At 39.5% G+C, this 13,919-nt stretch overlaps 1 protein-coding gene across 32 annotated transcripts in view; it reads right to left on the bottom strand.

Moving 5' to 3' along the window:
• Positions 1–13,919, bottom strand: part of RIMS1 (regulating synaptic membrane exocytosis 1) — a 469,599-nt gene that overhangs the window by 43,192 nt on the left and 412,488 nt on the right. For all 32 annotated transcript variants that reach the window (XM_073675541.1, XM_073675542.1, XM_073675546.1 and 29 more), the window contains 2 exons: positions 4,727–4,868; positions 1,773–1,885 (listed from right to left, as the gene is read on the bottom strand). In XM_073675541.1, the coding sequence (XP_073531642.1) occupies positions 1,773–1,885; positions 4,727–4,868 (255 nt within the window). The remainder of the gene's footprint in view (positions 1–1,772; positions 1,886–4,726; positions 4,869–13,919) is intronic.

The raw sequence follows: 13,919 nt of genomic DNA, 5'->3' as shown, positions 1-13,919 counted from the left end.
TGTGGGGAAACTCTGAACATTGTTTCACTTCTGGAGAACTTCTTCTATTTCTAAGTACACCTACTACAGAACAATTTGCAGGACCTGGTCCATCGGCCATGTCAAGTGATCAGAGGCTGATAATTGGGAGTCCTGAGAACCGCCTCCTACCTCCTGGCATCCGTCGCTATTCATTTGATTAACTGACCTGGCGCGATGTCATCATTGCGGTGTAACGCACATGTGTAACGCTGAGCTGGCCGGGTAATCAAAAGAAGACCTAAGGATGCCGTCAGGTAGGAGGTGATTCTTAGGACTCCAGTTTACTGAACTGACGTGGACAATGGAATGGGTCCTGCAAATTAATTCGAACCAACTCTAGGCCCTATTAGCAAGATTTAGCCAGGCAAACCACCACCAAACTATTATTTAGGCCAATGACAGGTTAACAGCATTGGGTAGAAAATAACTGATCACTGTATTAGAAACAACAGAGAGAAGTCACTCGGACAGGTGGAGGCACTCTTAGAAACAGTCAAGCAGGCTGACAATTCTCCTGAGTTAATTGACAGCCCACAGACGAGGCACATCATCACTAGCCATACACAGCGGTATTCCGTACATGCACATTGTGCAAGTGAAGTGGAGGCCAGTACACTGCATAAGCACACTCAGGTCAATGGTAGTGGCTTGTGGTGATGTTTTACACCTTGCTGCAGTTTAGTGTTTTTTTATACCAAAAGCTTGCTAAATTCTACAGCGTAAAGATGGTAGATTTCACCTGAGATTTCCATCTTGTTATTAAAAAAAGTGAAATTTATGGTCCAATCTGTTTAAAAATTCCCATCAAATCTAAATATTTTATATTTGATGTATTGGGATATTATTTTGTATGCACAGTCCTCGCCTTGAAAATGGTGCATCTCTTGGCCAAATGAACTCATCATTTCTAAAAGCAAACAATTAATATGTAACTATACTTGTGCTGCCAGAAAAAAAGTCAGCAGAATGTTTAGTACCAGTTCTTACTTATGGGGTTAGTATGATCCAAATGTAATGAAGCATGGCCGTGTTCCCATATGTTACAAGTATTTGAAGTTTGGACATAATGCTGGGTTTGTCTTTTGGATTTTAGCCTAACATTGTCACCTACCAAAAATGTTAATTTTCTTTTCACACATAACTGTGATGTTACTGCCTACTTCTTATACAATACATTGTTTCCAGATTGGGTGTAAACTAAGTCCCAAAGGGTCTCAGTCAGAGCAAAAACTTGCAAAATGTTGACAATGATGAAAACATTTCCACTATGACTCCCTGATTACCAAGATATGAGTAGCACCAGAAGGTTGGTGTAGCCACCAACTTTTAGACGGGTTTATTAAACTTTACATCAGTAAATCTTGAACATTTTTTCACCAACCTGCACTAGCTTATAGGAGATGTAGATTTCATTTTCTGGCATTAAAGCTGTCATCTACTTCATCATTCATGACCTATCCTTAGGATAGGTCATCAATGTCTGATCGAATGGGGTCCGACACCCGGCACCCCCACTGATCAGCTGTTCTTAGTGTTGGGGGCCGCTGGCCAGAAATGCTCAACTGCGGAGCTGCTCCGTCTTCAAAGTAAACAGCTCTCTGATTCTGTAATCATCTGAGCCAGGTCAATTAATGTAAGTTTAAAATACAGCATAAGACGTTATTAAACATGTTACATTTCTGTGATTTTAATTAAGATGTCTACAGAATTTATATTTGGGCCTGATAGTCTTTTCTTTATACGATTCTTACCCATTGCAGGTGTTGCTAACGTCTGTCGACCAACAAGTTGAGCAGGTCCAAGTCCATCCAAGAAGTCGCTGAACTGGCTGTCTATCCCCAATCTTACTCCTGGAAATATTAAGCTGGAAACAAAATAAATATATATCTCGTATCAGGTTGGAAACATTTACATTCCTTTATGTTCATATTACTTTTTATCAGATTTTGAAGTGAAATTCGAGTGTATCTGTCATTATATTCAGCTGCCTTATGTAAAGACAGTACACTATATGGGTATAGTAACTATATGGGTAAAGTTCTGCTCTTTTATTAGCAAATATATATGAGGTTGTTTAGCTAATAGAAGCGATCAGAGAATATACTGGACACATAGTTTATAATTCCGATATACTCATGTAGAGGACAATTCGGTCACCCTTCTCACAGTTATTGAAGGGCTCCTGGGTATCTATAATATACTTACCTTGTAATGTCTTCACATCCTGTTCCGTCCAGATACCAGAATTCCAAGCGGCGGAAGTTCGTCGACCGCCATATTGGGACACCCAAGTGATGGGTTCTCAATATGGAAACAACTGGTGGTACCTGACTCCTGCGCAATACTACCAGCGGAACACCGTTGCGAACATGCCGTACACGCCGCCAGGATAAGCCGAATGATTCACTGACCGCCGCCATCTTTGTACAGGCGGAGAGCATGAACAGTTTTAATGTGACCGCCGCAATCTGCCTGCACAAAAATGGCGGTGGTCTGATTTACTGCGCAGGGAGACAGCTCAAACGAGAGAACACATGAGGGAAGAAGACAGCACAGGGGTGGAGAGAGAGAGCAGACAAAGGGGAGAGCACATGGGGTACACAGGTCAAAGAAGAGATCACATGAGAGGAGAAGACAGCAGATGTAGGAGAGAGAACGCGCAGAGGGGGGAAGAAGACAGAGCACAGGGGGGAGAGAGCTCAAACGGGACAGAACATGAGGGGAGAACACAGTATAAGAAGGAGAGAGACAGCAGACAAGGGGGATAGCACATGGGGTAGACGGGTCAAAGAAGAGAGCACAGACTGGAGAAGTCCCCATCGTGACATTACCGCCCTCCCGATGCGATAGCATCGGGTCTCAATCTAGTGTAACATACACAGCAGCCAGATGTCACTCACCAGTCAGAGGGGCTGGAAAAACTCCTTTTATTAAAGGGATTTTGGGGGATAAAGATATTAATGAACTATTCTTAGGACAAGTAATCAGTTTCAGACTAATGGGGGTTCTGACATCCACCACCCCCCAACAATACTTGAGTACCTTCGGTACCCAAGAAAGGCCACAAGACAGTGTACAAAGATGTGGTGTTCAGGTGAGTCTGGTACTGTTCAGTAGTACAAATCTGAAGCTCTATCTGCGACAGTTCGATGACAATATTTTACCAGGACTAAGTTCACAGCACAGAAGTTTGAGTTTGAAGCCACATTAAAGACTGTTAGAGAATTGCATTATTCCATAGTTCTTGCTAATCTTCGAGAATTGGGGAATTTCTTATTCCCTGCCGTTACAATTCAAGAGAACAGAGAATACACTAATCAGTAATAGGTCCTCTTCCTTGAAAATGCAGAAGCAATTAGAGGTTTTATAGGAAAATCACCATGAATCAACAGGCTACTAGTGTTACTGTATATTACTGGGTGATGATACGTTGCAGTAGGTCAGGACTTTTTGGCATTCAGCCGCACTTAATGGTATTACAGGGAACAGAGTGCAGATGGATACATATATCATTCAATTTATCCTGCAATTAAAATTAGAGATAAGTTTGCAAAACAGATTCTACCTAAAATGTACTGTACCATAAATGTTGAGACTTAATCAATGTTTATACACACTTATGTCTTAGGTTCATGTTTAATTGATTGTTTTTTTAGAAACCAAAACCAGCAAAAAGTTTAACTTTGGGTACATTCACACCATGCAAACAATCCAAACAATGGGACCTTAAAGAAGAAGTTTTTTCTTTATCAGACTGATTCAATGGCACAAAGGCATGCAGACCAGTGAATGGTTACACCAGTGACAAGTCCCAGTGACGGCACATAATTCTTACAGAACACAGGTGGACCATGGAGCTTCGGAATGGGAGTGGTAGGGGCTCGGTTACGTGTTTCTTTCTTTTATTTAGCACAATCTGACCATTAGGTGATTTTTTTTATCTCCCTAAACAACAATTTTAAGGGTATCTGCACACTATGTCTTTTCAGGCGAATTCCGCCTGGAATCTACCTAAAAAAGTGCTGCAAATTTTTTGTAACATAATGCACAGCAATGTAAAAACGATATTGCTGTCTATATGTTTCATCTTTTGTTACTTCTTTTAACCACTTCAGGGTTCATAAACCGTGAAAAAGTTAAAGTAAGTAACATGTTCATTCTTAGGGTTGCTTCTGCTAGGAAGCCACTCGCTAGTTATAGTTTAACTTAAAGAGAAAAATGATGGCAAAACCACCAGCGAAGGTGCTTCAGGAAAAACACAGGCAGCTTACTTCTAAAGTGGCTTTGCCTAGGAAACTCTTAGCGGATGCATCAGCGTCTTAAAGATGTCGTGTGCATATACCTACAAGACTTCTGTTTGCCTGATGATGTCTGCCCAAATCACAACCAGCAGAATTTTAAATGTAGTTCAGAATTTTGACAGAAGAAGTCAATGAAATGTTCAGATGTGTGGCTAAGGTTTACTGTCCTCCAAAACTGAAGACAACTCATATGGTGACCTAAATATGCTATGAGTAACACGAATATAATGAAATACTCTTTGGATGTGATATTTTCTATTCCAGTTGACATCTGTTGAAATCTATACAGCACAGACAGTAATATGTGAGGTCAATCCCCAGGAATTCTTTTTAGTATGGGATAAAGGGAAATGTGAAGTGCTAGCAGACATATTGTTGTTAATCTTCCTCTACCATGTACTTACTTTCCCTCAGAGCTGTAACTGTTAATACTTCCATCTGTCGACTCTCGGCTTGGCTGCCGCACCATACGACTCCTCATTTCAGCTGCCATTCCTGTCTCTGTGCTTCTCTGAATTGTACTTTTGAATTTCTTGTTGCCAGAATCTATTGAAGTAGATGAAAATTTAGTTAGGTGATAGAAAGTTATTATTCTCTTATTAAAGACACCAACCAAATCCACTGAACTAATACAGAAGCAAAGGATAAATAGTAATATTTCTAATATTTTTAGAATACTTCCAATACAATTAAGAGGAATAAAGCACTGTCCACGAAAGCTGATCAACGACATTAGTAGAATTAGAAAAGTTGTATCAAAAATGTAATAAAAGGTTTACGGTTAGTCCATTCTAGGACATTGGAGAGAGTTTTTTTTCATGAAAAATCCCATTTAAAGCTTTCAGTTGTACTCAAGATGACAGCTTTTAATTTACCAAGTGGACTTTATATATATCAGTCATATACAATAGATTGTCTTTGCATATATAGTTTGTTTCATACTTTTGACACACTATGTACACATATATCTTCAACTGGTCCAGATTTGCAATGGCTATGCCATATGGATAAAGAAAGCACATTTGACATTAATTTACAGCATTAAGTTGAAACATGTAATTTAAGACCTATTTTATTTTCCTTCATAAGTGATAAAGGAGAGCTTTGTCCGTATGGTTCCTTGAGCCACCTGGCTGTCTTCCATCTGATTTGTTGCTAATTTTACTTACATAACAGGTGAGAAGATTTGGCTTTCTTCTTTATTTCAGAATATCCATCTGTTAGAATGAGATCACCCTATGGTCAATAAAGCATAGGTAACTACTTATGGTCCGCCCATAGACTAACAACACCCGGGTGGTCCGCGTTTTCAAACGTCACTGCAGAGTAAAACATGGACCACACAGACTTCTATAATATATGGGCGGAGGGTCCAGAAGAAGTTAAGCACCCCCACCCAAAACGTCCTGAAAAATCTATATCTGTAATCTTCCTCTGGATAAAAAAAGAATCTTATTTGAAAAGACTATTACTCATAAAAATCAAGTGGTATGTAACTGCATGGGAATAACGGTATAACCAGACCTTTTCATTTTCCTTAATCATCATCAGACTTCATTATTTACATTAAAGGGGTTATCCGGCGTTAGGCTGCAAGTCTGCAGACACTGTAAATGACTGCAGACTTGTGAATTCTCACATTGCGCACTCTCTGCTTCTCCAGTGGCAATTTGCATACTTCTGACTACATTCCAACTAGACTGTGTCTGATCAAGCTCAAATCACTTGCATTGAGCGAGGTCTAGTTGGCACATGACTACACGTATGCAAATCACATACTTGCGGTTAAGCGCCCGCCACTTCCAGCACTGGAAAATCTTCACAGCGTGTATGAAAACTATGTAACATGTGTCCTCATATGTCTAAGACATCCAAAAATTCAGCCACTATCCATTGATGACCATAAAATGACCCATATATTCAAATAAAAATACAGCAGGTATACAGTATAAGCGATATTTTAACATAAAACTCCAATAAAAAAATATACAATACAAGAGCAGTGTACCAAGTTATACTGAAAAGTGTTAGGTGTCAAACCACCAGCCAAGATGACTATATTCTTGCGAAGAACAACATGGTCAACAGAAGTGCCAACAGCATATTTTGCTTCTTCATGTTAAAGGAGAACATAATCAGTCTACAGCTCTGGAGTTATGAATACGTTATGGATAAGTTATGGATATGCTATGGATATGTTAAGTAGTAATCATTTCTTTTAGTGGGAGATCCACAGGAGGTGAGGACTCAGGCTGTGCCCATTCTGTTCCTTGGTTCTCACTGGTATTTCTAGGTTCTCTACGTAAAGCTCAATATCGGCCAAATATTGACTATGGTAACACCGAATATTAGGAAAGCATTGGTGGGTCCAGCAAGGCAATTGAAAGGAAGTGTAATTCCATGTAACCCCACCATTATACAAGTCTTAGCTGTAACATCTTTCTAGTTCACACAGTTAAATAACGATAGAAGACTCCACCACACCTCCGTAGGTTATTCTTTAAATGAACGGTTGACTGGGCATGGGATTTAAAGGTACGAGGGTAAAGCATGGCATTTACACTCTTTGAAGAATTTTTGAAAAGATCAGTAGTTTTGCGGAGTTGCAAAACTTAAATACATATATACCGTGATAACCTTTTGCATTATGTAACTGTTATGAACGTACCTGAACCTGAAAATGAAGGTATCGTTCCAAAGCGATGAGAAATGTCTGAGTACATATACACGCAGACCTCTTTTGCTCTTATGTAAGCTGAACGGCTTTTAGAAAATAACATTCGCTCCAATGCACCAATGTTCAAAAGCAGATTGCCCGAGTTTTAATATCTTTTAAGAGCATAATGTGCTTTGTGAAGATTAAGAGCCATTCCACTCACAGTTGATATTAACATCAATGGTACAGTAAACAATAAGTAAAGTGGTAAGGACGCTGTAAAATCCTATTTTACTAAATGACTTTGGATTTCAGTCTAAACATCACTCAGAATAAAGCAAAAAATTAAATGGTCACTGTATTTTCAAACAACTTAATCTCATTAGATAGATAATGTGCCAAATAGACAATCTGCAAATCACATCTAAAAATTAAGTTGTCTTACTACTACTAGAAAAAAAAAAAATACTCCAAAAATCACTCTACTTGCTCTCCACTGTTTGCTGATTCTCTAGCAGCAGATACCAAAATGGATTTCAAGAAGTCAGAGTGGGTCTTTAGCTCTCTGCCAGTGAGCTGTCAGTAAAGCAGAGGAAGGTGAGGATGTGCCAGGAATAGAGCGAGGAGGCAGAGGTTTGTGATGTGCTATGGCATGCCCAGAGCACTTGATTCGAGTCTGCATTGTATAAATAAAGGTATTGATGACATTATCTTTCAGAGTGCAATATGACCATATATAAACATATATACAGTTTCGGAAGAGGGGGTCGTTTTGAGAGGTTCCATTTAAACATTGATCACAGGAGCTTTGCAGCTCCTAGATTGTGCCAATACACCACTGATCATCTAATGGCCATCAATGTTAAAGTTATGGAGAACTCCTTTAATGCTTGCTATTGGTAAATACAGGTGCCAGGTCACTAATATGAAATATATCTTGTGATATGGCTGAGACTCGATTGCGTACCACTAGTAGAGGCAGAACATGTGACTGCTATTGGGCCTGTGAGATGGGAGACCACACCCGGCATCTCAATTTAATGATATCTGCAACCGCAGGATACAGATACTGTGGAATACAATGGTGCAACAGGGGGAGTGGGGGCAATCATACTGTGTGGGACTATGGCGGAAATCACACTGTGTGGGTGTTTCATACTATATGCAGGCCTGTGGGGTCATCATACTGTGTAAAGAGGGTTGTGGGGGTATCATACTTTGTGGGATGTTGAGGGGAAATCATACTGTGTGCAGGGCTGAGGCGACATCAGACTTTGAGGTGAGGTGACTGGAGGCATCATATTGTGAGGGCGGACACTGTTGGGTCATCATACTGTGTGTGAGCCTTATACAGTCTGTAGAGTCACTGTGGGGGCATTGTACTGTGTTGGGGGTCACTTGGGTGGGTATCGATGTGAATGGGGCACTGTCAGGACATTATGCAGTGTGGTGGCACCTCGACAGCATTATACTGTGTTAGGGGAACTGTGTGGGCATCCTACTGTGTTGGGGGCACTTTGGGGGCATTACAGTTTGGTGGCGGCACTGTGGTGTCATCATGCTAAGTGTACAGGGACAATTTTGTGGACATTATACTCCATCGCTACCATGAAAGGGATATGGTAGTGGGTGACAACACTAATGAGCTTCAGTAGGGGCACAATTACTGTTTAAATGTCTTGTAGATTGTGAGCCCTCGCGGGCAGGGTCTTCGCTCCTCCTGTACCAGTCGCCGACTTGTATTGTTCAAAATTTATTGTAATTGTTTGTGCTATGTATACCCCTTTCACATGTAAAGAGCCATGGAATAAATGGTGCTATAATAATAAATAACAATAAGTGTCATAATACATGTCCATCTCCTGGTCCTTAAAAGTTGGGTGGTATGCCCTTCTGTGACTGTGCATCCTGACTGTGCCTACTCAACAGAATATATATATATATATATATATATATATATATATACACAGTATATATATATATATATATATATATATATTATACAGTGCATATACATATATATATAAATATTATATATACATACACACACATAGGGGCTCAATTAGGACTTTTTCTTTGAGGGCTTATGATTTCTATTTACGCCTATGCTGAAACTGCTTTAGAGACAGATTACATTTTTATTCTTCCAATAAATAATATCTTAGCAAAAATTTTATTTTTAATGTAATGTCTTTAGAAGCTTACTACAACTGTAAGGAACAAAATTACAGTACCCGACTTATACCTTATACATTACATACAAACTTTGCACCCTAACATTACTGACTGGTTTTCCAATACTGTACAATTTCATACATTTGAATACTCTTTATTATTTTACTACATAGATCCTTTCTAAAGGTTGCTCAGGACTAGTGCTGCGCGAATGTGCTCGGATAAGGTGCTATCCGAGCACGCTCGAGTCCTAACCGAGCATCTTCGGCGTGCTCAGAAAATATGTTCACGTCACCGCGGTTGCATAATTCGCGGCTGATGGACATGCTGGGATTGTCTGACAAACAGGCAATCCTTGCATGTGTTGCGGCTGTCTAATAGCCGCGAGACATGCAGGCGCGGTGACGCAAACATATTTTCCGAGCATGTCGAAGATACTCGAGCGTGCTCGGATAGCACCTTATCCAAGCATGTTCGCACAACACTAGTCAGAAGAAACAAAAAGGTCTGTTTTGTTATTTTTTAACAAAAACAGCAACACCATAGTATAAAGATTTTCTCTGGTACTATAGATACTCCCCACTATAATGGATTGCGCTGAAACATGCCATATACAACAGTAGTTCTATTTCTGGAGAAAGGGTTTAGATCATTCTCCCCAATCCTGGATAACCCATTTAATGTTATCTAAGATATGTTATTCAAAAGAGATACAGTATGTTAATGTTTTCATCGAGGTTAGAAACTGTATTCCCAGGAGTGTAATTGTACTTTAATCTTGACTCTTAGAGTAGTTTGAGATGAAACTTAATTTACCAATTTTGTAAACAATACTGTAAGTTACAAACAGACAAAGTTCAGAGCTCTAAACACTTCACTGATGGATATATGGAAACTGGCCTTGTTCTGAACATCAGAAGTGATGTTTATCCCCCAGTGAAAGTCAATTCCTTTTGACATTGCTATATCACATTTCTCTTCCCACAGAAATAAATGATTTCAGTTTATTCTGTGGGAAAATTCAGAAAATAATTATTTATAGTATTGTGGCCTAAACTTTGTAATTGGTGACATCACTGTCATTCAAAAATAAGTTGATTTATTACGACACTAGAATTTAAGTGTGTATATATATATATATATATATATATATATATATATACACAGTACAGACCAAAAGTTTGGACACACCTTCTCATTTAAAGATTTTTCTGTATTTTCATCACTATGAAAATTGTACATTCACACTGAAGGCATCAAAACTATGAATTAACACATGTGGAATTATATACTTAACAAAAAAGTGTGAAACAACTGAAAATATGTCTTATATTCTAGGTTCTTCAAAGTAGCCACCTTTTGCTTTGATGACTGCTTTGCACACTCTTGGCATTCTCTTGATGAGCTTCAAGGGGTAGTCACCGGAAATGGTTTTCACTTCACAGGTGTGCCCTGTCAGGTTTAATAAGTGGGATTTCGTGCCTTATAAATGGGGTTGGGACCATCAGTTGTGTTGTGCAGAAGTCAGGTGGATACACAGCTGATAGTCCTACTGAATGGACTGTTAGAATTTGTATTATGGCAAGAAAAAAGCAGCTAAGTAAAGAAAAACGAGTGGCCATCATTACTTTAAGAAATGAAGGTCAGTCAGTCCGAAAAATTGGGCAAACTTTGAAAGTGTCCCCAAGTGCAGTTGCAAAAACCATCAAGCGCTACAAAGAAACTGGCTCACATGAGGACCGCCCCAGGAAAGGAAGACCAAGAGTCACCTCTGCTTCTGAGGATAAGTTTATCCGAGTCACCAGCCTCAGAAATCGCAGGTTAACAGCAGCTCAGATTAGAGACCAGGTCAATGCCACACAGAGTTCTAGCAGCAGACACATCTCTTCAACAACTGTTAAGAGGAGACTTTGTGCAGCAGGTCTTCATGATAAAATAGCTGCTAGGAAACCACTGCTAAGGACAGGCAACAAGCGGAAGAGACTTGTTTGGGCTAAAGAACACAAGGAATGGACATTAGACCAGTGGAAATCTGTACTTTGGTCTGATGAGTCCAAATTTGAGATCTTTGGTTCCAACCACCGTGTCTTTGTGCGACGCAGAAAAGGTGAACGGATGAACTCTACATGCCTGGTACCCACCGTGAAGCATAGAGGAGGAGGTGTGATGGTGTGGGGGTGCTTTGCTGGTGACACTGTTGGGGATTTATTCAAAATTGAAGGCATACTGAACCAGCATGGCTACCACAGCGTCTTGCAGCGGCATGCTATTCCATCCGGTTTGCGTTTAATTGGACCATAATTTATTTTTCAACAAGACAATGACCCCAAACACACCTCCAGGCTGTGTAAGGGCTATTTGACCAAGAAGGAGAGTGATGGGGTGCTACGCCAGATGACCTCGCTTCCACAGTCACCAGACCTGAACCCAATCGAGATGGTTTGGGGTGAGCTGGACCGCAGAGTGAAGGCAAAAGGGCCAACAAGTGCTAAGCATCTCTGGGAACTCCTTCAAGATTGTTGGAAGACCATTTCCGGTGACTACGTTTTGAAGCTCATCAAGAGAATGCCAAGAGTGTGCAAAGCAGTCATCAAAGCAAAAGGTGGCTACTTTGAAGAACCTAGAATATAAGACATATTTTCAGTTGTTTCACACTTTTTTGTTAAGTATATAATTCCACATGTGTTAATTCATAGTTTTGATACCTTCAGTGTGAATGTACAATTTTCATAGTCATGAAAATACAGAAAAATCTTTAAATGAGAAGGTGTGTCCAAACTTTTGGTCTGTACTATGTATATAAACATATATATATATATATATATATATATATATATATATAAATTAGCGAATCAGATGATTTTCCTCAGTATTACAGAGACAAAGGCTTTACTTTCATATTAACAGAGGACTCCATCTCCCCGATGTTGCACACAGTCAGCCCCACACAATGGTAACTCCCATGAAAGAGACAGGAAGTCTCACACAGCAATCAATATAGTGAGACAGTGGAGAGCCTGACTGACTTCAGCCTCACTTCTAAAAGGGAAAGAGCTTTTATTACTAAATGGAGAAGAAATATTATATTTTTAGTAATATTCATATTGAACATTAACAGTGATAGCCATTTACAATGTACATAATTTTTCTATAATAACTACACAGTGAGTTTGTTACTTTATTGTCAATGACATAACTGCTGGAAAGCAAAGCTAGAATTATACACTACAAAAACTATAAAACCGCTCTCAGCTCCAGAAAACTGAAATTACAGGCACAAAGACACAATTTATCATTATAAAATAAATAACATCATTGATAACATGGTTAGACTTATATAGTGCCATTAATTCCACAGCGCATTACAGACATTATCACCTCTGTCCCAATTGGGGCTCAAAATCTAAATTTGCTATCAGTAGGTCTTTGGAGTGTGGGATGAAACCAGAGTACCTAGAGGAAACCCACGTAAACAGGGGGAGAACATACAAACTTCTTGCAGATGTTGTCGTTGGTGTGACTTGAACCCAGAACCCCACCGCTATTAACAGGGCTGTGGAGTCGGTAAGCCAAGCCACCGACTCTGACTCCTCAATTTCCCTGACTTCTGACTCCACAGCACGGCCTCACTAATTAGCATGTACATAAAGTGCAGCACAGATTCATCTCAACTAAAAGTCGAGATCCTTAGAACAGTAACAGAAGCGACATTCATAGGACATTTCATAACTTTCCCAAATTCGTATGAAAACATTTTACAACACATTTTGCATTGTACTACTGTACCCAATTTATTATATATTTTAGGAGTTTGAGTTGGTTAATTTTATACCGACTCCACAGCCCTGGCTATTAATGGTTGTCTATAGAATGTTCTGCCTCCTTGAATGCACTTGGGCATGTAAATCATCAAGATCTGCTGCTGGCAGCTCACTTTGCATTTGCCGAACAATGACATCCCAAATGATCTCTATGGTAGACTAGTCTGGAGACATTGCAGGCCTTGATAGCATGTTTAGGCCAAGCAGGCTCACAGTAGCAAAAAACATCAGACAACCATTTATAACCTCATTGACAGCAAGCCAAGGTGTGTAAGTGTGTGTATTTCTACGTGTGATGCTCATACTTGGTACTGAATAAACTGAGTTGAAAATTTTGTTTTCATTTTTTCATCATTTGCATATCATAAACAGATCTATCTGTGATTTCCATCACTCCGTGACTTTTCCTTCTTGATGCTGCAGTTTCAATGTTGAGGAGTGCAGTTGCATATCCAAACCCCCCCAGAGGCTATAGATATTAGATACAGTATTTAGTGAAGAGTATTGTACATATAGTATTGTGCAAAAGGTATCAGCAGGTGTGGCAATAATGCTGCAAAATTAGAATGCTTTCAAAAATACAAGTGTCATGGTATGTGGATACAGTGCAACCGAGCCACAAAAATGACACTGGAGGAGATGCTTCAGGAAAAACATCACCCCGTATTTTACTGCAGCATCTCTGCCTTAAAAACTCAGTGGGTACATCAATGTCTTAAAAACGCTATGTGAACATACCCATGATAGTCTATCTTTATCAACTGACAAAATGCAAAGTGAATAAACAACAAAGAAATATAAATCAAATCAATATTTGGTGTGACCACTCTTTGTGCAAATGTACAAAGACGCCTTGATGCGGTTTTGAAGACAAAGCCAGGGATTTTGTAGGCTTAGACAGGTGTATGAGTACCAAATTATACCAGATAAACGATAATTATAATG

The sequence above is a fragment of the Phyllobates terribilis genome, unplaced genomic scaffold (assembly GCF_046119375.1).
Source record: "Phyllobates terribilis strain yellow unplaced genomic scaffold, ASM4611937v1 Scaffold_3__8_contigs__length_932513732, whole genome shotgun sequence".
NCBI lineage: Eukaryota > Metazoa > Chordata > Amphibia > Anura > Dendrobatidae > Phyllobates > Phyllobates terribilis.
Note: the sequence above shows the minus strand (reverse complement) of the source record. Positions and strands in the feature narration are given on the sequence as shown.